At 43.2% G+C, this 26,812-nt stretch overlaps 1 protein-coding gene across 2 annotated transcripts in view; it reads right to left on the minus strand.

Moving 5' to 3' along the window:
- The window catches only part of KHDRBS3 (KH RNA binding domain containing, signal transduction associated 3), a 136,204-nt gene that overhangs the window by 78,733 nt on the left and 30,659 nt on the right, over positions 1-26,812 (minus strand). For both annotated transcript variants that reach the window (XR_011600291.1, XM_070942007.1), the window contains exon 2: positions 4,458-4,576. Coding sequence is in view for 1 of the 2 variants with exons in the window: in XM_070942007.1 (XP_070798108.1) it covers positions 4,458-4,576 (119 nt within the window). In the remaining variant the exon portion in view is untranslated. The remainder of the gene's footprint in view (positions 1-4,457; positions 4,577-26,812) is intronic.

The raw sequence follows: 26,812 nt of genomic DNA on the forward strand, positions 1-26,812 counted from the left end.
TGACGGTTACTGGGAAGGGAGTAGGGGAACTGCTATTAAACTTTATTGTATAGATTCAGCCTCATTTAGTAAGAATACTTAAAAAAAAAAAAACACCTCCAGACATCCGTAATGCCTTGTCAACAATTCCCTCACTTTATTAGAAACGATCATTGCTTGAAATGCGCTCCATAGTTAACATACATAAAGATCTAGTTTTCAGTTTAATGGAACAGTGGTCAATACAATCCAAATCCTGTCATGATTTAATGATTGCAAGGCTTCTTTTTGCAGTAACCGAAGGGCCTGAAATACTCGGCGAGGTACGCTATTAAGGGAAAGCAGGATAAATAAATCTGCAGTGCATTTGTAAAACGAGGAATTACTCATTTACAGTAAACCATGCAAGAAATCTATTTCGCGATGTCAAGCAGCTACTTTAAGATATAAATCTGAAGACTGAGCATGGCAGACCGACCCAAAGTATCAATTAGGAAATATTAAACTCTAGTTTTGTTATTTGATGCAAGCAATTTAGAAAGCTGTTTCCACCCCACTCCACCCCAAATTTTGAAGTTACACAGCAACAGACGCTGCTCCCTTGAGTCCTCCCGAAGAACAGCAGCATTGTGGCTAGCCTGTCAGGGTACAATTAATTGTTGTGATTGAACCAGCCTTCCCTTTGCTATTGGTAAAATAAGCTGTGATCGTTGACAATTTGAGCAGGGAGTTGGACTAGAACAGGGGTCACCAACCTTTCGGACCTCAGGGACCACTAAATTCATAATTTTAAATCCTGCGGACCACTAATATGATCTAATGACCAGCTGGGTGGGCGTGGCTAGGTGGTCATGTGACTGAGTGGGCATGGCCAACTCAATGTCACTCACGTCGGGGGGCGCCTCAACGGCCTCTACTTGCCCCTCCCCTCTCAACCACTCCTTGCCTGCCGGCCCAGGCTCCTTAGGACCCTAAAAGGCAGCAGTTATTGGAGCTAAGCAGCCACCATGAGAAAGAGTTGGCAAAACAGCTGGCTCAGTTCGAATTGGATCTGATCGAGAAGGAGGCTCAGCAGAAGCACCTCACTGAGGACTACAAGCATAGGCTTTCCAAGCAGAGGGAAAGACCATGTACCGGCACCTTGTACCGGAGTACAAGGCCATGTACCAGCACCTGGAGGCTCAGCGAGCTGAGATGAAACATAGGCTTTCCAAGCAGAGGGAAGACCTGCAGGAGTGCAAGGCCAGATACCGGTGCCTGGAGGCTCAGGGGGCTGAGATGGTCAGCCAGTTCCAGGCCGTGAGGCAGTCCCACTGGAACAAGGCCCTCTGACTCTTCGCCATCAGTAGCACTTCCTTCCAGCTTTCGCCCAAAGTCCTGCACCAGGAGGCTGAAGCAGACCCCAAGTTGGAATTTCTGCCCCCCTCTGACCCACACAAAAAGACCTTGAAGGGTGAGACTCTCTACAGCAACACAAGTGTTCATTGCACGTATCCGGCCCAGGGGCTGTAGTCTGAGGACCCCTGATTTAGTGCAATATAAAAAATGCAAATAATTTTTCTGCAGACCAAAAAATTTTTGCGGACCACCAGTGGTCCACGGACCACCAGTTGGTGACCACTGGACTAAAAGATCTCCCAAGGTCCCTTCCAACCCTATTCTGAATTGAATAGGATTCTTATTGCTACAAGCCAACAAATTCTTTTTAAAAATCTCAAAGCTCTTCCTTTTATAAAAAGGCACACTCACACAAATGGATCAGCCACCTTCAGCTGTTCGGTTATATTTAAACTAGAACAGAAATGTAATTAAGGGCATTCTGAGGTATGGCTGGAAACATCTGTCAGAAGTGTCAAAAACCGTGCTACTGCATATATAACCATCAGGATTAAATACCTGTCTACATTCTTAATTCAAATCACCATTTAATTTATTTTCTAGCCGAGGGATGTGCAGGATCGACCATCCTATGCTGATGACAATGTTCTGAAGGATTTCTTGTACAGGTAGCCCTTGATTCATAACCATAACGCGACCCAGATTTCTGTCAATTAAGTTATGAAGGTCGTAAGTTACAGCCCCCACATGACCAGATCCAATGTTATGACTCTTTTTTTTTTGCCATGGTCATTAAGCAAATCCATGTATTCCCATGGACCTTTTTTGGGCCAGAAATCAGCTGAAAAGGCCAGAATCCAGTAAAAAAGCATAATAAATTACAGCAGCATGACCATGGAATGCTTCAACCATCTGTAAAGTTGTTACTTGCCAAGCTCCCCAAAAACAGTCCTATGACCAACAGTGGGGTATGCAACTGTTGGAACTTCAGAACCTGATTGTAAGTAACTTCTGGAGGTGTCCTTCGTAACTCCCAATGGTTGCTAAGCAACCGGTCAGAAATCAAGAACTACCTGTTGTTTTTCTGGATTTAATCCTCCAAAGCAGAAGCAACCCACAGTCTGAAACGGCACGAATGCTTTCTGTTTCTCAGAAATCCTGGAAATTCAGATTTCCCCAAATGGTTAGATCAGTTCTCTGTAACATTCAATTCTCAGAAGATTAAGTTTTGCACATACCTATTAATCCTGCTTCAGGTACTGTGTCACCTGTTCAAAAATATAATAACTAATACCACAACTTTAGTTAGTAGATCTCTCTCTCTCTCCTCTCTCCTCTCTCTCCCCTTCCCTCCCTCTCCCTCTCCTTTGAAATACCAATTCAGGTAACATCTTATGGAAGTCAAGGTACATTGAAGAGCAGTACTGATTAGTAAAATAAAATAGCATTTACTTTGGACATTTCCATTGTTTTTATCATTTTAAAATGTTTCTAGTACAGGTAATCCTTGACATACGACCACAATTGAGCCCAGAAATTTATCTTGCCAAGTGAGAAATTTGTTAAATTAAATGAGTTTTGCCCATTTTCCCAACTTTTCCAGCCATGGTTGTTAAGTGAATCATCGTAGTTACATGGTTGTTAAGGGAATCTGGCTTCTCCGTTAACTCTGCTTGTCAGAAGATCACCAAAGAGGATCCCATAAACCTGGAATACTGCAACCGTCATAGATATGAACCACTCGTCAAGCATCTGAATACTTGACAATGGGAATGCTGCAACGGTCATAAGTGTGAAAAATGGTCAAAAGTTGCTTTTCTCAGTGCTGTTGTAACTTCGAACGGTCACTAAATGAACTGTTATAAGTTGAAGACCACCTGGATTTTCATTGTAATATATATTTTTTTTGAATTGAGAATCCTTGACTGAGATGGACAGCTAAAGAAATTGAAGAAATAAATGACAAAACTAAATAGTTCAAATAGACAAACTAAATAGACAAATTGCATGTCTTACAAAAGAGAAAATACCAAAAAACGAAACAGAGTCTTAACAGCTCTTGGAATGACACGGTTATAATGCCTTGGTAAGGCCACACTTGGAATACTGGATTCAGTTTTGGTCGCCACGATGTAAAAAAGATGTTGAGACTGTAGAAAGAGTGCAGAGAAGAGCCACAAAGATGATTAGGGGATGAGAGGCTAAAACATATGAAGAACGGTTGCAGGAACTGGGTATGTCTAATTTAGTGAAAAGGAGGACTAGGGGAGACTTGATAGCAATGTTTCAATATCTCAGGGGTTGCCACAAAGAAGAAGGAGTCAAGCTATTCTCCAAAGCACCTGAACGCAGGACAAGAAGCAATGGGTGGAAACTAATCAAGGAGAGAAGCAACCTAGAACTAAGGAGAAATTTAGATTAATTGACAGTTAGAACAATTCATCAGTGGAACAAGTTGCCTCCAGAAGCTGTGAATGCTCCAACACTGGAAGTTTTTAAGATGATGTTGGATAACCATTTGTCTGAAGTGGTGTAGGGTTTCCTGCCTAAGCAGGAGGTTGGACTAGAAGACCTCCAAGGTCCCTTCCAACTCTGTTATTCTATTTTTTACTGTTCAACTATTTTAATGATTTTTAAGAATGACCTTTATTGATCAAGCGTTGGGACTTTGGGGAGAGAAGTTAACTCATTCAGATATATTCATTGTTGTACAAATCATATATGCCTAAAGTACTAAAAAACTGATCTAAAAAAGGGGAGGGATTCACAAAACACAAAGATTCAAAAAACTATTCAGAATTTCACCCTTCTTCTACTACTACAGTGCTTTTTCAACAATGTTTTGTGCAATCAGAATAAGTGTTCATTTGCATTGGTTTGTAACATGAACATTTTATTACTACATAGTATTAATTATCAATTATTATCTGATTTAACTAATTAGTGAATATACCCAGGTAATATTTTTTTAAAAAAATAAATAAATAAAACAATCTATCTTTCCTAATATTTGTGGAAAGATTGCATGATTCTTTCAAGCTACACTGTCGAATCTGAAAATCTGTAGAGTTGCAGTGCACTGTATCAAACACAATGACCTGAACCAACAACTAATCTGTTTGTGTATGCATTGAACTCACCTTAGGAAATTGCTTTACTGGAATTAATACTTTTTGTCCCAGTTTCATATTTTTATTAATCACTACATCGATGAATTTTTCTTCTTCTTTGCCTTCTCCTTTCTGGAACTTATCGATTTCTGTAACAGGAAATGCAAAACTTGTTTTAGAATGAGCTTTCCTAAACCGCAGCAAACATATCTCCATTTAAAACAACCAAGACTTCATTAGGGCAATTTATTTTCCACCCAAGGCTTCCACTTCCATAACATCAGATCCAGCCCAAGAAACATACCGTGTTTCCCCGTCTTATATATTTTTGAACCGCAAAATAAGCGCTTGGCCTTATTTTCGGGGAGGTCTTATTATTTTGGGGCGCGTGGAGCAAGACGGGGCTCCTCTTGCCGTCTTACCTGATTTCCAGCTCTATCTCCTTAACCCTAACCAGAGGAAATGGCGGGGACCGGCTGCACGTGCGTTTAAATATTTTCGGGGAGGGCTTATTTTCAGGGGGGGGCTTATTTTAACGCACGCATCCAAAAGCCCAACTGGGCTTACTATCAGGGGATGTCTTATTTTCGGGGAAACACAGTATTGGCAACTCGAGAGCTTGGCTCGAGGCTCCTGATTTAATTAGGGTGTTCTGTCCCCGTTCCACTCACGCACCCCCACAGACGGCCCAGAGTTAATAAATCACACGACAAAATTCTTTGAAAATAAAGCTGGCAGCAACCCAGTGGCTAGCTGCCAATTCAGACTTTACTCACACAAAACAAAGATTAGACTGCCAGCATTCCAATAAAACAGGCAGAGTTTTCAACAATACAAGGATTAATCCAAATGCAGTCTGATAAAGCAGGCAAAGTCTAGTAACGCAGAGATCATGGATTATTTCCAGTTTTTGCTCGTCACAAACTAAACCGGCCACCACACCCACATTTATACCCTGTGGGGTATGGTCCAGTGACTCAGCTAATCTCTGGCACGCCTTCCCCTCTGCTGCGCACGCTTCTCCCTGCGCCTCTGGCGAGGGTCCAGCCAGCACTTATCTCCTTCGTCGCTGTCCATCTGTGGCTGCCTATCTTTTGGCCTTCGGTGTCCTCCAGAGGCATTGCCAGAGAGGGGGGTCCTGGAGAGGGAAGCCTTGCCAACTCCTCTTCCTCACTCTCAGAGTCTGCATCTGTCGATAGCCCAGGCTCAGGCAACGGAGCCACAACATAGGGCATTGGTCGGAACCCTGACACATATTGGGTAGTGAGTCCTGCATTCTAAAAAGTTTATGCTGTAGGACAGGGGACCCCAACCCCCAGGGCTGTGGCCGGGTACTGGGCCATGACCTTTTTGGAACTGAGCCGCACAAGCGGCAGGCGAGCGTGCGCACCTCCATTTGCACAAGGGGTGGGCACAGGCACATGCAAGCATCCGTCGCTCACACAAACGGAGCTGTGCGCCTGCCACTCACATAGATCGATTCCGCAACCCCGGTCTGCAAAGCTGGAAAGATTGCGGAAAGTTTTTGCTTTGCCCGATTCTACTTTTCCCCCCCTCTTCTACTCTAGGAAACCGAGCATTTTTTTATGAAGCATAATTAACTCTTGCCTAAAGATATGCCCAGTGGTGGGATTCAAATAATTTAACAACCTGTTTCCCTAGATTCAGGTTGGCTGTCAGGGGAGGCATGGCTCATCCCCGTCTTCTACTTCCGACATACATGCGGGATGAGCCTCCTGTGATGGCCAACCTGGCCCTGGGCAAACTGGTTGTTAAATTACTCCCCCCACCCTGGCTATCAAAGTGCACTGCACTGCGCTAGAGAAACAGGCAACAGAGTGGCTGTTGGGAGGGAAGGACGACGAGCAGGGAGAAGAAAGAGGGAAAGCGGCCTTCTCCTTCCCTCACACCATCTGCTTCGTTGCCCGTTTCTCCGTTGCAGCGTAGCACAGCACCCAGGATCCACTTTGACAGTGGCGGATGGGTAATTTAACAATCGGTTCGCTTGAACCGTTGTGAACCGGCTGAATCCCAGCACTGGATATGCCTTATTCCAGGAGTGTCAAACTCAATTTCATTGAGGGGCACATCAGGATTGTGTTTGACCTCAGGGGGCCAGGTGGGCATGGCCAGGGTGGGCGTGGCCAGCTCAACATCACTCATGTCAGGGCTCTTGTGGTGGCTCGAGCACTCACGGCCCTCCTGAGCTCAGTTTTTGCTGGCAAAGGCACCACGGGCCAGTACTTCGCCATTTCCAGGGCAGCCCCTCGGGCCAGATCTAAGCACCCCGTGGGCTGGATCCAGGCCCCAGGCCTTGAGTTTGACACTCCTGTCTTATTCCACTTATTCCCTGTCCTTTATTGAAACTCGTAAGTCTTGCAGGATCCAATCTGGGTTGATTACTGGGATCACAGAGGTTTTGTCTTCTGAGCTTTCAGACTTGTGCTGATGGCCATCTTCAAGAAACTTCTCTCTGAAGATGGGCTCCAGCACGAGTCCGAAAGCTTGGAAGACAAAATCTCTGGTCCCAGGTAACTGACCAAGATTGGATCCTGCAACATTATCCCGGGACACATATATGCACCTTCATTCTCAAATGTCTTCCTTACGTTTATCTAAAACACAGAATTGCATTTAAGGAAGGCAGCTTCAGAAGTGCATTTTGTACCAATGGGCATCCACACATAGCTAATCTCTTCCTTTCATGCTACAGACTGCCATATATATATAGCTTGGAATGATCATACAAGTTTTGAAGTGTTATGTGCTTTTATACAAATATTTTTTTAAACGTTCTATAAAACGGCCGGGCAGAAAAACTTTTGGAGTGATCTAAAAATATGAGGCAAAAAAAAAATAATAATCACAGGGTAAAGTTTTATCAGCTACTTGTTTCAAGCTTTGAATTTGTTGGCATAACAGTCACTTTCTCCTAAAATTAAGTCAGGCATCTCTAATTTATTTAATAAAGAGCCATACTTTAAAAATAGAACAGACGTGTATACAAATAAAAATAAAGTGACAAGCCAGAAATGCAAACTCCAGCTGTTCGACTCATTATCAAGTTAATTTTTATGGAACTAAAAAAGAAACATGGAGACCAGAAATCTCTTTGCTAGCAATCAACACCCAGATAAGCAAGGATTAACACCAGGATTAACACCAGACAAAGAATCAAACAGTAAACAACACCCTAATCCACGAACTAACAAGCAGGAAACAATATCCTAATCAAGCTACAGACAAGCTAAAGTTATTCTTTGAGTAGGAATTCCTCGAGTATTCCTTGAGTACTGGGAGTAGAATTGCTTAGCAAGCAATAGCAATAGCACTTAGACTTATATACCGCTTCATAGTGATTTACAGCCCTCTCTAAGCAGTTTACAGAGTCAGCATGAGTCTGGGTCCTCATTTTACCCACCGAGGAAGGCTGGAAGGCTGAGTCAATCTTGAGCCTGGTGAGATTCAAACTGTCAAACTGCACGCAGCCGGCAGTCAGCAGAAGTAGCCTGCAGTACCCGCTCTCTAACCACTGTGCCACCGTGGCTCGCATAATATCTATTATGCGAGTCACATCAGATTTTATCTTTGTTTTGCCATGGTCTTTGAGTGAAACACTATAGGTTTTAAGTGAATTATGTAAATGTTTTTTTTTTTCTTTTAATTTGATTGATATGCCGCCCTTCTCCGGAGACTCAGGGCGGCTTACAATGCGTTAAGCAATAGCTTTCATCCTTTTGTATATTTATACAAAGTCAGCTTATTGCCCCCACAAACTGGGTCCTCAATTTACCTACCTTAGAAAAGATGGAAGGCTGAGTCAACCTTGAGCCTTGGAGAGATTCGAACCAACAGTAAATTGCAGGCAGCTGTGTTAATAACAGGGTGCGTAGACCACTGTACTATCAAGGCTCTTGCTATCAACACTTTGCAGTGTCTGAGTGGGAGCACCTTCTGCGACCTTTTGACAAGCCAAGTCAATGGAGAAAACCTGATTCACTTAACAACTGAATTACTAATTTAACAACTCATTTAACAATTCGCTTAAGAAATGTGGCAAGAAGAGTCGTAAAATGGGGCAAGATTCACTTAACCAATTTGTCACTTAACAACCTAAATTTAGGGCTCAACTGTAGAAGGACTATGTGTACTCAAAGTCTGTAAAAGTTGCAAAGTATAATTGAAATGTATAGCTCATCAGTTCCTCCTTCTCACTACCTGAAGAATCCAGACACACAGGTTGGCTCTTTACTATCACAAAATCAACACAAGAAGGCATTGTACCTTTCACATTCATACCTGCTTTCAGAGAAACCGGATGATATCAATGCAACACCCAAAGTCCCCGGTGGACTATTTTCATGGGCAGCACATCGATTGAGTTGTAGATAGAACAGGGCTAGACCAACAAGGAGGAATCTAATCAGATTTCCAAAGTCGAATGAGTAGGATTTGCCTTCTTTAATCGCTAGATTACATCCTGCACTTCTAGTAAGCTTTGTGTTCCAATGTAGTCTCCTAGCTCAGAAATAATAGAAGAGTGTGTGATTAAGGTCTTTTTATAATGCTAAAGGATTAAAACCCCGTGTTCCCAGATCATGGGCACGATACCTCGAAATTCAGGTCAAATAAAGGAATTACCGAATTTTACGCAGAGCACAATAGGCTAAGCCAGGATTGTTTCTTTACTAAACCCCTATTGCGGACCGCAGTATCGCCAAGCGCATTTGGATAATGGATCAAAAAAAGATGACTTCTTTTGATAACCTCAAAGAATTAATCTTCTTCTGAAAGGCCCATCGACATGAGCCTTGCTATCTTTATTAATGCTCGATGCGAGAGAGCTTTGCCTGCATTAAAGTGATGCCTTTCAAGAGATTGTTTCCATCAATAACCAAGATAAAAAAAGCGGAACCACCGATTTTAGTAAACATTTAAGTAGAGAAACCGCAAGCCCTTTAGTGGTTAGCTTTATCACATGGGCTTGGCAAAGAATGGAAGACCAGAGCCATAATATTCAAACTAGGCATAGTAACAAAGATTTCCATTCTATAGCTTCTATGGGCCCTTTCTATTAATATAGTAAATGCAAACCCAGCGTTTCCCTTAATCTGAAAAGCATTTTACTCTAATGAAAGTTTTGCTTAAGACATTAATTTCCACATCCCAAATGATTCGTAAAGCTACTTTTTTCCTCTCTCTCTTTGCAAAGATTTGTAGCGGATAAGTTAAACATCTGCTTAAAGTTCATACAAAGAGCTTTCACAGTGCATTAACCTGCCCCCAACCCTTTTCTATCTAACAAATATCTCTTGAGTCTTTAATCCAATTCAAACGCAATTATGTGTACATGGGGAAAAAAAGATTGGTTTATATCAGGAAATCGTCTCGGGATTCTAGGTAGTTTATACAAGTAAATATTGAAGGAACTTAAAATATAAATGCCAAATCTGGACCATACAATCTATAACAAGAAAAAAAATAAGTTTGGAAGTATTTGAATTCAGGTCCAAGAAGCTACAATGATGAAACTCTTATTATGAGATACTGTTTATTGAGGATGGATATGAAAAATCTCAATGAGTTACTCAATGAGTAACCAGAAGCTTTGCACCACTAAGGTGAGCGAGATTGACTCCCTGTTGTGCATATGAACATGTTCATATAGTTTTTCTCTACAACAATACAGAGTCTTCTTCTGAGATTCTTTTAATCTTTTCAGTTAACTTCTCCCACCCTATCAGATCCAATCAGGTCTTCCACCTTCATCTTATGAAGATGCTCCCCATGCTCTTTCAGTTTGTCCCAGTTTGCTTTTTCAGGAGGCAACTGGACTTTCTTGTTGTTGTTGTTTTCTTTTGAAGACGTTTCACTTCTCATCCAAGCTTCTTTAGTTCTGACAAGATAATGGAGAAAGGATTTAAATTCCTTGCAGACAGATGGTAATTTGCATCCTTTTAGAGGGTCGGTGAAGCACTTGGAGGTTCATCTGTGTCCTCTTTCAGTTTGATTTCCCTGCTGCCGTATCCGTATTCTTTCCACGAAGTCTTCTCCAGCCAATCAACCTTTCTATTGTGTAAGTCTCAGCATTAACTACATTGAAGGCAAATTGAAGAAGCTGGAAATTCACACACCAGAAAGATGATTTATACCACCAATTAATATTTAGGCTCCCTTATTGCTCTGGGAAGCTTAAGAAATTGATCCTATCAAGTTATTTGTAAAACAGAATAACACAGTTGGAGGGGGCCTTGGAGGTCTAGTAGTCCAATCCTCTGCTCAAGCAGAAGACCCTATACCCGTGATGGCGAACCTATGGCACGTGTGCCGGAAGTGGCACGCAGAGCCATTTCTTCGGGTATGTGGAGCCGTCGCCCGTTGCACTTCCGGGATCCGGTGCGCCAGCCATCTGGGTTTCATTCACGGGCGGGCGGGCTGGAAACTGGAAGAGCAGCCGCCCATTGCGTATGCACGCTCGAGGAAGATGATCTTCCTGTTTCCAGACTGCACATGTGCACCGGCCAGCTGGTCTGCTTTCTGGCACGCATGTGCGTGCAAAGACCAGCAACAAGCACACGTGCCAAAAGATGCGGAGAGGGGATCTTGGCTGTCACTTCCTAAGGGAGCAGAGCAAGGTAAGCTGGGGCTTCCCGCCCTCCCTGGCCGTGTGGGCTTCTTGTGCAGCCACAGGGAGTCTGGACCAGGAGCCGGTGAGGGCGGGGCGGTGGTGGTGGGCTGACTGCACAGATGACCCTGTGGCCTGGGTTCCTCCCTGCTGGAAGCCGCAGGCCAAGCAGGTGCAGCTGGCGGAGCTTTGGTAGACCAGCAGGCGGTGGGCTCCGAATGTGCGGCTTGCCTGGGCTCCGTCCCGCTAGGAGCCGCCATTCCCTGGCCAGTGGCAGTGGTCTCAGCCCCACCAGGGAAGCTCCAAATGTACGGCTTGCCTGAGATCCTGCCCGGTAGGAGCCGCCATTCCCTGGCTGATGGCAGCAATCCCGGCCCCGCCAGGGAAGCTCTGAACGTGTGGCTTGCCTGGGCTCCTCCCCGGTGGGAGCCGCAGGCCGAGCAGGTGCAGTAGGCAGGGCTTTGATGGACCAGCAGCTGGTGAACTCCGAACGCGTGGCTTGCCTGGGCTCCTCTGACACCACTTAAACGGAAAAGCCAAAGAGGGGCATCCCCTCGGCGCTTCCCCGACACCTGCCTGCCGCCACTACCGCCACAACTTGCCTGCTTCCTCAGCTGCTCTTCTCCTCTAAGTGAGTGCTCGGCGGCTGGAAAAACCAAAAGCCACCGTTTTCACCCTGCCCGGCACTGCAGATCTACTCAGCTCAAGTTCATGGAAATCATGTGGCGACCCTTGAAACCTCAGGAGGGAACTGGCTGTGAGACAGGGAGGTGGCCTTTGCCAGAGCCAGCCCAATGGGGAACTGAAAAGAGAGGGGTTTTTCCTCTTCTTCCGCCCCACTCGTGGGCTGTGGGGTTGCTCTAGAGCTGGAATTCACTCGGCTGATGATCGGGAAACTCCAAAGCTTCCTACTAAACGTGTTCGTTCTCTCACCCATCTTCTTTCCCCGTTTAAAAGGGCCACGCTTGTGGGGGGGGAGGTATCTGACTAAAGAGCTGTGCTTGCAGAAAACAGGAGGCAGAACCCGGGAACAAATCCTGAAATAATTTTTATGGGAAATTGCTTCTAGCGTTTCCACTGTCAAATAAAGGGGGCAACTGTTGCTATACTTGAGCGTGATAGTGGCAGGATGGCTGTGTCGTGCTGTCTGAATCTCACCTTTTCATGAAAAGTAACACTCAAGGTACTTTTGCCTGAGCTCCTCTCCTCTCAGAGCCGCCGTTCTCTGGCTGGTGGAAGTGCTCTCGGCCCCACCGGGGAAGTTCCAAATGCGTGGCTTGCCCGGGCTCCTCCCTGCTGGGAGCCGCAGGCTGAGCAGGTGCGGCTGTCAGGACTTTGGCGGACCAACAGTCAGTGAGCTCCGAACACACAGCTTGCCTGGGCTCCTCCCTACTGGGAACTGTCATTCTCTGGTTCGCCTGGCAGCGCTGCGGTGGGGGTCGGGTGGGGGTGCCATGACGCCTGCGGTTGGGCCCATTGCCCAACCTCCACCATGCCCACTGCTGTGCTGCCGGCCAAGCCAATGCCAGGGAAGGAGCAGTGGGTGTGGCAGCCAGTCACCCAGCCAGCAAATGCTGCCCCGTGCGCCTCAGCTGGCCCTGGCAGGGTTCTCGGCCCCGCCATCTCGGCAGCGCCATACACCTGCCAGGGAACAGTGTCTCAGCAGGGAATGGGCCGGTACCTAGTTGTCCTCCGGTAAGAGGCGCGCCGGCTCTCTTGGAGAAAGTGGGGGTCCAATGCTCAGGGCCCGCGCGCATGTACAGTGCAGGGCACTCGCGCATGTGGAGCATGGGGGGTCATGCGTGCATGCGCAAATGGAGGCGTGCATTGTATTGTGGATGCCAGCACGTGGGAGCGCAACAGCGCTCGCACACTCGCACTTTTGGCACGCAACACCAAAAAGGTTCACCATCACTGCGCTATACCATTCCAGACAAATGGCTGTCCTTCTCTTCTTAAAAGCATCCAGGGATGGATCACTGACAACTTCTGAAGGTAAGTCATTCCACTCATTCATTTTTCTGTCAGGAAATTTCTCCTTTAGGTTGTTTCTCTCCTTGATTAGTTTCCATCCATTGTTTCTTGACTTTGGAGAATAGCTTCTTCTTTGTGGTAGCTCCTTAAAAGATTGGGACACTGCTATATCATATCACTCCAGTCCTTTTTTTCACTAGACTAGACAAACCCGTTTCCTGCAACTATTCTTCACATGCTTTAGTCTCCAGCCCCTATTTGTTGCTTTCTTCTTCCAGTCTCAACATCTTTGTTATAATATGGTGACCAAAACTGGATGCAGTATTCTAAGTGTTCTTACTACACTTAGACATTATTAACTACACTTACTGCATTTACACTTATTACACTTAAAGATTACTCTCAAAAAGATTATGGCACCATCCAAACCTCTACTAACATTATTTGCTGTTCTCGCCCTTATTATCCTTTACTTTTATCTGGCTTCCGTTCTGTAGGAATCATCTCAGTGCTTGTTAAATGTTGTGACCAAGGAAGCTTCTAATTTAGATGGGAATTTTAGAGAATGTCTCTTCTCTGTTCCTTTCCAGTCATTGGCCAATGACACTAAAATGACTCTGGGAAGTATTTGATCACTATTTTAACAGAAAACAACATACAGTAGAACCTCTGGTCACGACCATAATTTGTTCCATAATGATTTGGTCATGACCCGAAATTTGGCGCTTGCAAAAAAAATGGCGCGGAAGGAGAAATCGGCCATGGCCATGTTTGATCGCTACCCGAGTATGTGTTTGTGACCAGATTCAAAAATTTTGTGAGTTTTTTGGTTGGAACCAGATTTGGTCGTTGTCAGAAGCATTCATGACCAGAGGTTCTACTGCACAACTTTTACTCCAATTCTGACCCTGGTATCTGGTGATTTTATCAATGGACAGGGGAAGAGAATAAAATAAGAGAAATTAAATTGCAATTTCCTTGATTCTCTGGTAAGCAAAGAGATAAAAAAGAACATGAATATTGTTCCAGATACTTGGGGAGTATTATTTTACATCTCTATCTCTATCTCTATCTCTATCTCTAATCTATCTATCTATCTATCTATCTATCTATCTATCTATCTATCTGATGTATGACAAAATACCTTGACAAATGTCCAAAATAAGAATATATCTGGAGCAGAAGATAGAGCTTTCATTTTACTGCTCATCAGTATTTCTCAAGTATGAGACGTGAACGTCTGTCATCAGGTTAGGAAGAGTATAAAAGGGGCTTCGTGTTGAATCCTTTTTATCTTCTAGAAATGAATACATAATTCATTTTTTTCCATAATTCATAATTCCTCCATAATTGTATGATATTGAGTTTGACCAGGCAGTAAATGCTTTAAAAATGTAAACTAGGAAATAATTGATAAAGTGAATGCTGCCCCTTGTTAATCAACCAGGTAAACTTTGGATAATAATTTTGCATATTTAATCTGTAGCAGAATTGTAGCTAAATACATAGTCAGGAAGGAGGGGGAGGGAAAAGGAAAAGGACAAGATCACTGGCACACAAAATAGTTGGTTTGGCAACCATGAATAATTACAATGGACCTCCACAGGGCTACTTATGACCCAGATTCAAAGGTTCCGATAGATGCCCCCCTCCCACGCAGTCACATGATTGCATTTCGGGTGCTAAACAACAGGCCTGCATTGATGGACTCCTGCAGCGTCCTGCAGTCACAAAACCACAATTTACAATGTTTTGCTGGAAACCAGCATTTACTGCTGGTTTCCTGCAAAAGACACCCCTCATTCAGGGCAATGGATTTGCTTCAATGACCGCCACAAAAAAAAAAATCACACGGTGACCTGCTTTATGACGAACGCAACTTACAATTGTAAATCCAGGTTCTACGGTTGTAGAGGACTATCACTTTCAAGCACTTGACCTTGGAATTAGGGGCAGAAATGTCTCTTCTCTTGTAGGCTCATCTTATTACAAGTTCGAAAATATTGGAGGGGGGGGATAGAATATTTGTTATCCTAAATATTTCATTGGAACCCCTTTACTTTTTCCTCAGGAAAACTAGGAAAATGTCAATTTTCCCAAAAGTCTCCCCACCCCCCACCCCCAACTCTCCACATTTCCACTGAGTATTTGCAGCCTTGAAATCCCACCAGAGTTTTTTTTTAAAAAAAGTGGGGGGGGGATTATAATCAAATAAGTTCTGAAATTCCAAATATTTCTCACTCTTGGACAGTGACCGACACGTCACCTTATCTCAACCTTGCAAGACATACAGAGACCTCAAAGCCAAGCTGAGCCAAAGAAACAGACTTTTTAAAAATCATCTTAATTTTCTACTCTTAAGAGGAGACATTGCAACATGGAGAGAGTGTGATGCACCCCATTCTGGAAGTAAGATTACCGGCAATTTCCTGGCCCTAACAGGGTAGACCAGGGGAATCAAACTCAAGGCTTGCGGGCGGATACAGCCCGCTGGGTACTTAAATCTGGCCTGCGGAGCCACCCTGGAAACAAAGAAGGACTGGCCCACGGTGTTTCTGCCAGCGAAAACATCCCTGGCAAAGGGGTGCAGGAGGCCATCCCAGCCAAAAATGGAGCTCACGAGGACCACGTGTGACCTCCCCCCAAGCTCTGTTTTCGCTTGCAGAGGGATGCAAGAGGACGTCCCAGACGAAAACGGAGCTTGCAAGCCCGTTTTCACTGGCAGAGTGCTCGGGCCACCACAGGCGCCCCCAACACGAGAGATGTCAAATCTGGCCATGCCCCCCCCCGGCTACGCCCCCCCAAGATCAAACACAATCCTGAAGTGGCTCACAATGCAATTGAGTTGCATTGGGGTACCCCTGGGGTAGACTACTGAAGATCAAAAAAATAGAACAGCAAGAACAGTGCAGCCAATTTCACTACCTATCCATGCACATAATCAACTGCTTTTCCCCCCCCCCCCCGTCTTATTTTTGCACAGTGTGCAAAATGTGAGCACAAACAATGAAGAGAAGATCAGGAATGGGATAATTTCAGCCTCCTGCTTGTCACTGTCGTCATCATCATCATTATGTTATCAATATTCCAGTGCGGATTCACGTAAAAAGCTATGCTGCGCACTTGGGAATTTGTTAACAGTAGTTAAGCACCGTTTGTGATCTTGAATAATAACCTGCCAGATGAGACATCTTTGCTGAGCCTAAGACGGAAGTCGTTCCATTCTATGCAGCAATCGTTTTTTTTTGGCTGGTCAATGGTCAATTCAACAATGGTAATCAGCTTCCGATTGAGAGGAAATGTAGAAATATGAATATAGGCAAACTAGCTCACACAACAGGAGAAGAAGAAGAAGCTGTGCATGCAGTTCTACACAGAGAAATAATCAAGAATCACCAGTCCCTTCATCAAGGTTTTGATTATTTGCGGGCCCCAAAGAATACAGCACACACAAAATTTGTACAAAACTTAATTTACTAAAATAACTGTCTTTTTCAAAACAAAGGCTGTTAATAAACTTTCTTAACAGCCTACAAGAAACCAAAGATAAAGTAATCACAACCTTACTAAGTTTGGCAGAAAGCCCAGAAGCAATTTTGCAGAGAATCCAGACGCGAAATAGAGTGAACTAAAGTTGTTCCCTACAACTTGCTTCAGTCGGCCTTCCTCCTTAAATAGGCTAAGGGAGTGGCCAATTAGCCCCAAGTCTTAATCTTGAGGAGAGCTCCTCCTGAGGAGCCACTCCTGCCTTTTGGCAGCTCTGCACGCCTGTGCATCAAGAAGAGGTTCCTCCTCTTCGTCCTCTTCACTTAAAGAAGCTTCTGGAGGTTCTGAAGGCCCTGGCTGAATCCCCGCCTCTGGCACATCTTCTCCAGCCTCCTCATTGTCTAACTTCAGTGCCAGCTGCAGAGGCTGCTGGTGCAGCACACCAGCCTCCTCGCCGTCGGAATCATCTACAATCCGCACAGGCCACTGACGGGCCACAACACTGAGCTTTTTTTACAGGTAATTGTCAACTTGTTCAAAGTTGTGACTGACCTGCTCTAAAGATACTTACGACCTGTTCCAAAATTCTAAGGGACAACTCTCCCTGAACATGCAACCACATTTTGGATGCTAAGCAAGTGGTCCATATTTGTGGCTGCTTGTAGAATCCTGTGGTCACAATGACTGTGATTTATTTATTAAATTTACAGCCCACTATTGAGGCAATTCTGGGCATTTACGGTACTTCTGACTTCTTGCAAAAGCACCAGAGTGAACAATTGTTTCACTTAACATCTGCAGATTCACGTAATGGCCATTGTGATTTATTTAACGAACTGCCACAAAAAAAAATCAGGTTGGTCATGTGATCACCCACTTTATGACTGTCATAATTTACAAATGTAACGGGCAGGTTCCATTAACTCAGGAACTAGTTGTATTGTAATAAAATGACTGAAACATTTCTATACCTGTATCAAATATAGCACTGGTAAAGGTAAAGGTTCCCCTCGCACATATGTGCTAGTCGTTCCCAACTCTAGGGGGCGATGCTCATCTCAGTTTCAAAGCCAAAGAGCCAGTGCTGTCCAAAAACGTCTCTGTGGTCATGTGGCCAGCATGACTAAATACCAAAGGCGCACGGAACACTGTTACCTTCCCACCAAAGATGGTCCCTATTTTCCTACTTGCATTTTTTACGTGCTTTCGAAGTGCTAGGTTGGCAGAAGCTGGGACAAGTAACAGGAGCTCACCCTGTTACGTGGCACTACTGATTCAAACTGCTGAACTGCCGACCTTTCGATTGACAAGCTCAGCGTCTTAGCCACTGAGCCACCACGTCCCTTTTTATATATAAGTATATATATATGTGTGTGTATGTATAGCATGCATTGAGCAAAAAAGGAATACCGGAGTAACAGAACAATAGAGTTGGAAGAGACCATGGAGGTCTTCTAGTCCAACCCCCTGCTCAAGCAGGACACCCTAAACCTGTGGTGGTGAACCTATGGCACACGTGCCACAGATGGCACACGGAGCCATATCTGTGGGCACGTAAGCATTGCCCTAGGTCAGCTCCAGCGTGCATGCGCGTGCCAGCCAACTGATTTCCCGGCCTTCCGGGCCCACTGGGAAACGGGCTGTTTCCGGCCTTCGGAGGGCCTCCGGGGGGGAGGCCATTTTCGTCCTCCCTGGGCTCCTAGAAAGCCTCTGGTGCCTGGGGAGGACAAAAAAATGGGCCTACCGGGCCCACCATGCCATCGCATGCCAAAAGCAGGGAGGGGGGTCGCACACACATGCGGGGGGCGGTGCACATTGAATTATGAGTGTGGGCACGCACGAGCGTGACTCCCCCGCACTCCCCCCCCTTTTGGCACGCAATGGCAAAAAGGTTAGCCATCACTGCCCTATACCACTTCAGACAAGTGACTGTCCAGTCTCTTCTTGAAAGTCTTCAGTGATGGAACCCCCACAAGTTCCAGAGGCAAGCCTTTCCACCGATTGTTCTGTCAAGAAATTTCTCTTTAATTCTAGGTTGGATCTCTCCTAGATAAACTTCCATCTGTTACATTCCTGCCATGCCCTCTGAGGCATTGGAAAACATAATCATCCAATTAAATTCATCTAGGTATTCTTTTTTTTTTTTAATTTGATTTATATGCCGCCCTTCTCCAGAGACTCAGGGCGGCTTACAGTGCGTTAAGCAATAGCCTTCATACTTTTGTATATTTATACAAAGTCAGCTTATTGCCCCCACAATCTGGGTCCTCAATTTACCTACCTTAGAAAGGATGGAAGGCTGAGTCAACCTTGAGCCTGGCAAGATTCGATCTTACTTTAATTGCAGACAGCTGATGTTAAATTACAGAGCTCTGTCTGTTGAGCTATCCAGGCTCCTTTTTTACAGCCTCTGAACAGGTAGTCCTCAACTTACAACAGTTCATTACAACGGCACTGAAAAAAATGACTTATGACCGTTTTTCACTCTTATGACCGTTGCGGCAGCCCCATGGTCATGGGATCAAAATTTAGATGTTTGGCATATGGCTCATATTTACTGTTTTTCCCAAAATAAGACATCTCCAGATAATAAGCCCAAACGGGCTTTTGAGCGCTGGCAATAAAACCGAGTGCTTATTTCAGGGTTCAAAAAAAATATAAGACAGGGTCTTATTTTTGGGGAAACACGGTATAACTGTTGCAGTGTTCCGGGGGTCATGTGATCACCATTAGCGAAGGCAATGGGGAAGCCACTTAACAATTATGTTATTAACTGAACAACTGCAGTGATTCCTTTAATAACTGTGGCGGAAAGGTGGCAAAATGGGACAAAATTCACTTAACAAATGTCTCACTTAGCAACAGAAAAATGTTGGGCTCAATTACGATCGTAAGTCGAGGACTATCTGTACGGTGGTGCTTCCTCCACACAACTCATTTTCAATTTTATCTTCCTTTGACTTCTGAAAAAACATTTCATGGGCCAGTCTGAAATACTCCTGCCTCCTGCTGTCTTCTCTGTGTCTTCACTTCCATTGCTAGGCTCTGCTTGGCCTCCCCCCACCCCCCAATCTCCTCTCCTTCACCTCTGAAAGTTTATTTGCCTTTCTCGCACTCAACAGCCTTTGGCCTTTCCAGAAACTATTTTTATTTTATTTTTTTTACTGCTTCAGCAACTCGGTACAGATCAGTGCTTGCAAACTTCCTGCTCAGAAGACTGTTGTGCTGACTTGTGGACACCCAAGTACAGAAGGAGGCCGGAAGCAAATCAAGTTTAGGAATGAGTTTAGGAATGTTGACGACCCAAATGAGCCACTTTTCACATGAGGGTTGTGCAAGCTTGAAATTTTCTTGATTGTCATCCTCCAGTAATACTGGTAAGTCCTTGACTTATGACTACAATGGAGCCCAACATTTCAGTTGCTAAGTGGGGCATTTAAGTGAATTTACTTCATTTGTTTTAAAATAAATTTTATCAAATTTTCTATTAATTACATTTCTTAGTGCTTACTAAACATTGGGTTGTCTGGCTATTTAATTTGCTTAATACAGATTCCATTCTTACTCTCCAAACACTGGTAAAATGAGTTCTGTGTTTGATAATATTCTGTGTCTTCTTTCTGTTTGATTTTCAAGTCTATCCATTTCTGCACAGTCTAGTATCTTCTGAATTATCTCTTCATCTTGCAATGTTTCTTCATCTTTCCAATATTCTGCAGAGATAATCCTCACTGTTGTTAAGACATGTATTACTAAATACATATTTTTCTTATCAAATTTTTCTGGTATCATCCCTAATATAAACAGTTCAGGTTTAAAATCTACATGTTTCCCTATTATCTTTTCTAGCCATTTGTTTATATTTACCCGTTTTGTTATGTTTTGCTTTAGCACAAGTCCACCACATATGATAAAATGTGCCCGTCTTTTGATTACATTTCCAACATTTGCTAGACATATTTTTAAACATTTTAGCTAACTTAGCAGGTGGTAAATGCCATCTATAAAACATTTTATATACCATATTTTTCAGAGCATAAGACACACCTTAGTTTTTGGGAAGGAAAACAAGAAAAAAGCTGATTGGTGGGTGGATCGGCCTCTGGGAATAACCTCATTCAGCTGTTCCCAGAGGTGAATTTTAGCAACAGGTTCGTTGGTTCTGAGCTCTGTGCCTTGCTTTTTTTTCTGCCTCTGAAATGTCTGAAACACTGTTTCAGAAAAAATATTTTTTTCTGCCTCTGAAAGCCTTCGAAACAGAGCTTCAGAAAAAAAAATGCTTTTTTTCTGAAGCTTCTTTCAGAGGCTTTTATTCTAAAGGACTACCTGTACTCTGTTCAATATCTCCTTTCTCTGGTATTGGTATGTAGATTAGCCTCTTCCGATCTGTTGGTTATTGTGTCATTCTCCAGATTTGTTAGCATAGTTTGGTTAGAACCTTTACTGATTCTTCTTTTGCTGCTTGCCACATTATTTTAGATAAAAGTCTTTCAGAGGCTTTTTTTCTGAAGCACTGTTTGGAGGCTTTTTTTTCTGAGGCTTTTTTCTGAAGCTTCTTTCAGAGGCTTCTTTCAGCCTCTGAAATCTCCGTTTGCGAGGCTGGGCTACATACATAAGACGCACCCAGATTTTCACCCACTTTTTTGGGGGGGAAAGGCGTGTTTTATACTCCGAAAAATACGGTAAATTTTCTTTATAAGAAGTTGCCACTGTTAATCTATAGTTCCTTTCCCATAAATTTTGCCATTTCTCTAATTCTGTTATAGCCAAAGTTTTTTTTCTCATTGTACCAGTGTCTTTTATTTGTTCACCCTCCATTTTTAAATTTAGCACAAAGTTATATACCTTTGTCCCATTTTACAACAGTTAAGTGAATCGTTGCAGTTGTTAAATTAGTCACTGGTTGTTAAGTGAATCTGGCCTCCCCATTTAATTGGTTTGTCAGAAGGTCCCAAAAAGGGATTGCCTGACCCCAGGACACTACAAACCGTCATAAATGTGTCAGTTACCAATTGTCTGAATTTTGATCATGTGACCCTGGGGATGCTGCAACGGTTGTAAATGTGAAAAACAGTCAGAAGTCATTTTTTTCAACACCGTTGTAACTTCGGTCACTAAATGAACTGTTGTTGTAAGTCAAGGACTACCTGTACTCCTTGTTCTGAACAATCCCAATGCTTTCCATTTGATTGTGAGGTAATTTATGAAGAGAAAGTGTGGAAGCTGTTGCCTAGGCAAAGGAGCTACAGGTAGTCCTCACTTAACAACCGCCACTGAGCCCAGAATTTTGGTCATAAGTTGTAGATGTTAAGCGGGTCAGGTGACCCGACTCAATGTTACAACCGTCACAAAATGACTCATCACAGTCATTAAGCAAATTACATGGCTATTAAGTGAACCATATGGTTGCTAAGTGAACCTATTCTCCTAAATGAATGGGGGGATTCCACCCCCCCACCCCCGGACACTGGCAATAAAGTTATAAATCATGGTGACATGACCACAGAATGATTCAACCAGTTGTAAATGTGAGCCGGTTGCAAGCACCTCAAATGCGATCACATGATCGCAGGGGGAGAGTAACTCGTAACATGATCACATGATCGCAGTGGGAGAGATTCATTGAAACGTCAAATGGTCATTAAGCCAGGACTACCTGTAAAATGTTATTTTAAGTCCAGAACTATGTTACAGCATTTACAAGTGGCTCAGGGAAATGTCTTCCAGTCACTCTCTTGGCCCAGCCTTCCTCACAGAGTTGTTGTATTATGGAAACAGGAGTATTAGTCATGTTTGCCACCTTGAGTTAGTTATCACAAAATAATGAAGGTAGGATTTAAAAAAAACTTTAAAGAAGGTACTTCAAGAAATCTCAAACTATCCAAGTTTTCATGGTTGGTTAAAACCAAACACATTGAAATGGAATGGGATGGGATGGGATGATGGATGGATGGATTTCCTTAACCGCCCCAAAAAAGTTGTAACTTTGGATCGGATCACATGATGGATCCACTTTAGGATCATCACAAGTTACATCTGTGATAAACTGGCTCCATTATGGTCATAACTTGAGGACCATTGTAATAGTGGCGAAAAAGCCTCATGAGATTTAATATACAACTCGCATTTCCTAGATGTCTTATCAAATCTTTTTCTCCTTACCACTCAAAATATCATTTTATCAACTGTGCAAAAAAAAAGAATGACGAAAGTAATTCCTTCGTTCTATCATTCTAACAGCAAATGATGGGCAATTACTACAAAAAGTCAGCAAGTCGTTCTACTACTTTGTTCCTTGTCACAAGTGCTGGACGTCTGGTGTGTATCTGAGCTAGCAAACTCCCCTTTAAATCTTCTTGTCAGCCGTTAAATACCCCAAATAAGATTTTCAGTCCCCGTTGTTATATAATGTTTCCCTCTGGAAATGCAATGGAAAGAGTTTGCCCCTTTGATAATCAAAATAAGAAATTGCATGAAGATACACTTCGAAAGCCCACTGAAGCGAATGGTCCTTTTCACTCTGGTGCCCAGAATCATACCATACATGCCTAATGGGGACCTTAGTTAACTGGATGGTATTTTTGAAAATTCCAAGCATTTTGCTTAAAAGCCAGTGAGATGTAGTCAATTAAATGGTAAGATTTCAACCAAAGAGTCCCACTCGATCACTGGACTGATAGGAGGGACTCCAAGCTTGACGCTGGACCCAAATATTCCTTAAAGGGTAATTTATTTATTTTATTTATTTTATTATTCATATTTCTATGCCGCCCACTCTCCGAGGACTCTGGGCGCCTTACAACAATCGACAGTATACTAAATAGCATATTGCCCCCAACAACCTGGGTCCTCATTTTACCCACCTCGGAAGGATGGAAGGCTGAGTCAACCTTGAGCCGGTGAGATTTGATCCGCTGATCTGCTGAACTAGCAGTCAGCTGAAGTAGCTGCAGTACAGCACTCTAACCACTGCGCCACCTCGGCTCAGTGATTACTGAATTACTGCCAGGATGAAGTAGAACCTGTATTTATACTATGCTGGAAAATATAAAGAGCGTGCAGATAATCCTCGACTCACAACAGTTCATTTCAGTGATCGTTCGAAGTTACGGCACTGAAAAATGTGACTTATGACCATTTTTCACAATTACGACCTTTATAGCATCCCCATGATCACGGGGATCAAAATTCGGTTGCTTGGCAACTGGTTCATCTTTATAACTGTCGCTGTGTCCCAAAATCATATGATCGCTTTTTGTGACCTTCTGACAAGCAAAGTCAACGGGGAAGCCAGAGTCACAAGCGGGCTACTAACTTATCAGCTGCAGTGATTCACTTAACAGCTGTGGCAAGAAAGTTCATAAAACAGGGCAAAACTCACTTAACAAACGTCTCACTTAACGACAGAAATTTTGGGTTCAATTGTGGTCGTAAGTCGAAGACTACCTGAAAAAAGTGACTTATGATCATTTTTCACACTTCATGTGATTTACATTCAGATGCTTAGCAACGGACTCGCATTTATGACACTTGCAGTGTCCCAGAGTGATCCCTTTTTGCGACCTTCGGACAAGCAAAGTCAATGGAGAAGCCAGATTCACTTAACAGCCGTGTTACTAACTTAACAAGTGCAGCGATTCACTGAAAGAAAAGTAATCTAGTCCATCGAAAAAGATGACAATACACAAAAAGTGTTTTCTCCTGCTGGCTGCATTTGGAAAGCTGCATTTCCCATTTCTTAAAGCTATTTCTGTATGTCAGCACATCTTGCAAGAAATTGTTAAAATGAAACCAAAGGACGTGAAAGAAGCTTAAGGCTTAGCTAGATAAAGTTGCCAGACAGAGAAAGAGAGAGAGGGGGGGGGGGAGAGAGAAGTATCTTGTTCCCTATAGAGATATATAGAAAAAGCTGCTGCCTATCAAAATAAAAAGAACCTCAGAGAGAAATCCCGACGGATGTCTAAATCTTGTTCAGTTGTTCAACTCTATATAATGCTGATTTCATATCCTTTGAATGCAATCTCACAATTACGATCTAAAGACAGATCTGCTGATGAGCAGAGAGCAGAAAGATGCATTCGGCTCCAATTAATGTACCCAGGATGCTACATCCATGAATATGACAAAAGAAAATGCAATCTATATTTTTATGTGCACATCATACAGAATGAGGTCTTAGGACGGGCTTCCTGCGCTGTTGCCTCCAACTTGGGATAGCTGGAGATGATGTCAATGGTGATCCAACAGAACTGGAGGGGTTTCCCAGAGCTTCATAAATCTGAACAAGTGAAGACAAAATTGTCCCAAATTCCAATTTCAAACCAAACAGCAGTCTCTTTCTAGAAAACACTTATTGGTGCACCTGGTCTTTTTATTTTAAACCCGTGCAATTACTCCTCAATTTATGACCACAATGAATCACAATTTCTACTGATAAGTAAGGCGGTTAAGTGACTTACATCCAATTTTACCTTTTTTTCCATGGTTGTTTATTTAAGAAAATTTATATGGCTGTCCACTCACTCTTAGTGACTCTGGAAAGCTTACAAAAGTAAAAATCCAACATACAAGCAACAGGAGTCATGGTGGCGTAGTGGTTAGAATCAGGAGTGAAATTCAGCCGGTTCTACCCGGATCGCGCGATCCGGTAGGGCCAACTGTGCGAAGCCCCGCCCTCCTGTGCAGACGTCATGACGTCCCTTGAATTTCACCCCTGGTTAGAATGCAGTATTGCAGGCTGACTCTGCCAATTGCCAGGAGGTCGATCCTGACAGGCTCAAGGTTGACTGAGACTTCCATCCTTCCGAGGTAGGTAAAATGAGAACCCAGTTGGGGGAAATATAAACTAACTCTATAAACTGTTTAGAGAGTCCTATAAAGGACTATGAAGCAATATGTAAGTCTAAGGGCTAAGTACTATAAAAACAGTAATTCCCTACCCCCTCCTTGTTAAACGAATCACTGTAATTGTTAAGCAAATCATGCAGTTGTTAAACAAATCAGGTTTCCCCCTTGTGTTAGGAGGGTACAAATGGTGATCATATGATGTTGAAACTTTCGTAAGTTATATGCTAGTTGCCAAGTGACCCAATTTTGATCACGGGACTTACGGGCATCCTGTGACGTTCACTATTTGTCACTATTTTCAATACTCAGGGCGGCTTACAATGCGTTAAGCAATAGCCTTCATACTTCTGTATATTTATACAAAGTCATCTTATTGCCCCCACAATCTGGGTCCTCATTTCACCTATCTTTGAAAGGATGGAAGGCTGAGTCAACCTTGAGCCTGGTGGGATTTGAACTTGCAGTAATTGCAGGCAGCAGATGTTAATAACAGTGTTTTACTCCATTGTACTAAAGGCTCTTTGTTTGTTTTACTAAACAAATGATCGTAAGTCGAGAACACCTCGACTTCTGCCTTGCATCTTTGCCAGCATGTCTTACCCATTAAAGCCTATTCTGCCTGAGAAATATTTGTTCTATTGTTCATTGCTCATTCTAAGAAATCTTTTGTCTCACTAGTATATTTTAGTTCATCTAAAGAATAAATCATCACCTTTTTTCCCCCTGGTGTCAATGTGTCATTTCCCACCACTGCTCAGTCTCTCTTTACTTACTTTTGTCTGCAATCTTATTGTTTTGTTAAGAAAATATTCTAACGGTGGTTCACCAAAGGAGCAACTAAGAAAGGAGTAATGCACACCAAAAAAAGGTTCTTTTACAATAGTCTATTGTGAAATTCAGTGCTCCACATTTTCGAGTTCAAAGTGTGATACGGTTATTGAAATGAATACTTCCGTTTTTTGGAATGCCAAGCATATATATTGATGACTTGGATCAACAAGGCTGTTCAAGGCTGTTCTTCTTAGTAAGAAGTTAAATTACTTTTTTTTCTTTTTACTTTGAATTGCACAAGCCACTTAAGTGTACTAGCTACTTCTAAAAAAAATAATCTGACTCTGGAGGTCAGCGATTTAAGAGCCTTGCAAGCATTTGAATGAAAAAGGCGTTTGTGATTTAGATAAAGTCATGATCCAAACATGAGATCAGATCTGTTTAGCCCACAACTGTTTAAACAAAACCAAAAAAAAAAATTCTTTCTCTGAGGTTCAGTTTTACACCCATCTGGTGCCATCATATTGTAGACAGCCTAGAAACAACAGACCAACTCCATTTAGGTTATTACCGTATTTTTCAGACTATAAGACGCACCGGTGTATAAGATGCACCAAGTTTTCAAAGAGGTTACTCAAGGGGAAAAATAAGGTTTTTGCCCTCCCAGGCCCCCAGGAGCACT

The sequence above is a fragment of the Pituophis catenifer genome, unplaced genomic scaffold (genome assembly GCF_029215685.1).
Source record: "Pituophis catenifer annectens isolate HBS135680 unplaced genomic scaffold, rPitCat1.0.hap2 SCAF_3, whole genome shotgun sequence".
In the NCBI taxonomy this organism is placed as follows: domain Eukaryota; kingdom Metazoa; phylum Chordata; class Lepidosauria; order Squamata; family Colubridae; genus Pituophis; species Pituophis catenifer.